The 3,220-nt window shown below is 39.5% G+C and overlaps 1 protein-coding gene and 1 long non-coding RNA gene across 2 annotated transcripts in view; both read right to left on the reverse strand.

The window, feature by feature from the left end:
- Positions 1–635, reverse strand: part of LOC139026413 (uncharacterized) — a 2,737-nt gene extending 2,102 nt beyond the window's left edge. The window contains exon 1 of the long non-coding RNA XR_011478187.1: positions 480–635. This is a non-coding gene — a long non-coding RNA (uncharacterized lncRNA). The remainder of the gene's footprint in view (positions 1–479) is intronic.
- A 1,211-nt stretch (positions 636–1,846) lies between these two features.
- The window catches only part of LOC112077584 (urokinase plasminogen activator surface receptor), a gene marked incomplete at its 5' end in the record, with an annotated part of 4,753 nt that continues 3,379 nt past the window's right edge, over positions 1,847–3,220 (reverse strand). The window contains 3 exons of the mRNA XM_024144080.2: positions 1,847–2,410; positions 2,587–2,697; positions 2,802–2,954. Coding sequence (XP_023999848.2) covers positions 2,172–2,410; positions 2,587–2,697; positions 2,802–2,954 — 503 coding nt within the window. The remainder of the gene's footprint in view (positions 2,411–2,586; positions 2,698–2,801; positions 2,955–3,220) is intronic.

Consider the following 3,220-nt stretch of genomic DNA (forward strand, 5'->3'; position numbering starts at 1 on the left):
CCCCTAGAAATAACTTTTGAGCTTGTGGGAACCAACAAAATGCCCCAGTTGGTCAAATTTTGGTCTGTTTACTATTCTTGTGGGACTTCTGGTCCCCAAGTATAGTTAAACATGTCCACAGTGAAGTTGTGTGTGTGTGTGTGTGTGTGTGTGTTGTTGTGTGTGCCACATCATAATCGAATCATAGCTGTGTCTCTGATGGCGGAAATGTTGTCGTCTTTTACTGTCAAATTTGAAATATGTTTTGGTGGGATGTATTATCACGTCTATGTTGTGTGATGTTGACGGGAGTAATTATCAAATCTTAACACGATACACAACAGAGGAAAAAGACAGAACGTAAGTAGTATGAATGTTTATTGTTATTACTAACATGTTTGATTAAATGACAGTGTTGATGTACATTTGTTTAATCTATCAATCAATAAAATGTAAGTCCCTTTTACATCAACAGTTGTCACAAAGAGCTTTACAGTAACCTGGCCTACACCACAAAGAGCTTTACAGTAACCTGGCCTACACCACAAAGAGCTTTACAGTAACCTGGCCTACACCACAAAGAGCTTTACAGTAACCTGGCCTACACCACAAGAGCTTTACAGTAACCTGGCCTACACACAAAGAGTTTTGCAGTAACCTGTTCTACACCACAGAGCTTTACAGTAACCGCCTTAGAACACAAAGAGCTTTACAGTAACCCGGCTTAAAACACAAAGAGCAAGAAAAGAAGAAAGCGAAGATTGTATCCTTATGTATTGGCCTAAATAGGCTAGAATTAAAAGAATGTTCGATTACCCATCATTTCTTCACTTAACACAACCTCCAAGTTTAATAAATGAAATACAACATTTCAGAAGAATTCTGTCCACTACCAACACCATCAAGTAGTCTTTTTGTTGTTGTCAGAATTATATTCAGCAGCCTTCTGATGAGCAACAGATCCCACAGTATGTAGTGGGTCAGGGAGTGACAAAGTTGTCACACTTTGGACAACACAGAGTGTGATAGCCCAGAAGCAGATGCCCACGTAACCAATCCTCATGAGAAATACACAAATCTCAAGAAACCCCAATCAAGATATTCATTGATTGACTGATTGTAGTAGTGTGGTGGTTGTTATCCCAACTAGTAGAGCGAGGACTGTAAGTGCTACAGGCTGAGCGGCATTCATAGCCCTGTTTCTGTTGCAGAGACTTCCCTCACAGCAGGACACAGAACCAGAGTCAGAACGCGGAGTCAGAACCAGAGTCGAAACCGGAGTCACACATATTCCTGGAGACACAGCCTCGAAGTGTCACAGACCGACCATTACTAGCTGTCACTACAGAGAAAATATTACATTCGATCAAAAATATTGTCAAAAACAATACAATATGAATGAAATTTACAGAGATAATTCAAATAAACCTAACATTTCTTATAAGTGTATGTATTACACAAGGACCAAAGTATAGCATGAACACAACCAAACACCGTACCTGTGTCGTTAAGACAGTGATCTTGAACGCCCTGGCAGGTCACAGCCTGATCGCAAACCTCATCTTCAGGATCAGTGCAAGAAAACATTGAAGTCCATTGTGGGGGTCATCTGGAGAAACAACAGGACAATCGAGTAAGGATCAGACAACAACAAAAAAAAATATGTAATTCAACAAAGAACAATGGAGGTCAAAGTTCAGAGAATATTTACCAGAGAAAGTGTCACTGTTGCAGCCGGATGAGTTGCAGCATGAAGAAGTGAATTGATGGAAACCGATATTCAAAGACATTTTGGGGCTTGAACTGACAAAAATGGTCATCCATGCATCCCTTCACGATCCTCTCATTGATACTTGAGTTTATCCTTATGTATTGGCCTAATAGGCTAGATTAAAAGAATGTTCGATTACCCATCATTTCTTCACTTAACACAACCTCCAAGTTTAATAAATGAAATACAACATTTCAGAAGAATTACCAACACCATCAAGTAGTCTTTTTTGTTGTTGTCAGAATTATATTCAGCAGCCTTCTGATGAGCAACAGATCCCACAGTACTGTAGTGGGTCAGGGAGTGACAAAGTTGTCACACTTTGGACAACACAGAGTGTGATAGCCCCAGAAGCAGATGCCCACGTAACCAATCCTCATGAGAAAATACACAAATCCTCAAGAAACCCCAATCAAGATATTCATTGATTGACTGATTGTAGTAGTGTGGTGGTTGTTATCCCAACTAGTAGAGCGAGGACTGTAAGTGCTACAGGCTGAGCGGCATTCATAGCCCTGTTTCTGTTGCAGAGACTTCCCTCACAGCAGGACACAGAACCAGAGTCAGAACCGGAGTCAGAACCYGAGTCAGAACCGGAGTCACACATATTCCTGGAGACACAGCCTCGAAGTGTCACAGACCGACCATTACTAGCTGTCACTACAGAGAAAATATTACATTCGATCAAAAATATTGTCAAAAACAATACAATATGAATGAAATTTACAGAGATAATTCAAATAAACCTAACATTTCTTACAAGTGTATGTATTACACAAGGACCAAAGTATAGCATGAACACAACCAAACACAAACATGAATTGCATGTACCGTACCTGTGTCGTTAAGACAGTGATCTTGAACMCCCTGGCAGGTCACAGCCTGATCGCAAACCTCATCTTCAGGATCAGTGCAAGAAAAACATTGAAGTCCATTGTGGGGGTCGTCTGGAGAAACAACAGGACAACTCGAGTAAGGATCAGACAACAACAAAAAAAAATATGTAATTCAACAAAGAACAATGGAGGTCAAAGTTCAGAAGAATATTTACCAGAGAAAGTGTCACTGTTGCAGCCGGATGAGTTGCAGCATGAAGAAGTGAATTGATGGAAACCGATATTCAAAGACATTTTGGGGCTTGACTGACAAAAATGGTCATCCATGCATCCCTTCACGATCCTCTCATTGATACTTGAGTTTGAAACTGAAAGGTAAAAGATTTTTTTTATTTTTATATTCATAACAATGTTTTGGTAAGATAGTACTAGAGAAGGTATATACAGTGCTGGATGAGACAATGCCAAGAGTGTGCAAAGCTGTCATCAAGGCAAAGGTTGGCTACTTTGAAGAATCTCAAACATACAATATATTTCGATTTGTTTAACACTTGTTTGGTGTCTACATATTCCATAGTGTTATTTATAGTTTTGATGTCTTCACTATTATTCTACAATTTAGAAAATAGTTAAA

The sequence above is a fragment of the Salvelinus sp. IW2-2015 genome, unplaced genomic scaffold (assembly GCF_002910315.2).
Source record: "Salvelinus sp. IW2-2015 unplaced genomic scaffold, ASM291031v2 Un_scaffold4716, whole genome shotgun sequence".
Taxonomy (NCBI): domain Eukaryota; kingdom Metazoa; phylum Chordata; class Actinopteri; order Salmoniformes; family Salmonidae; genus Salvelinus; species Salvelinus sp. IW2-2015.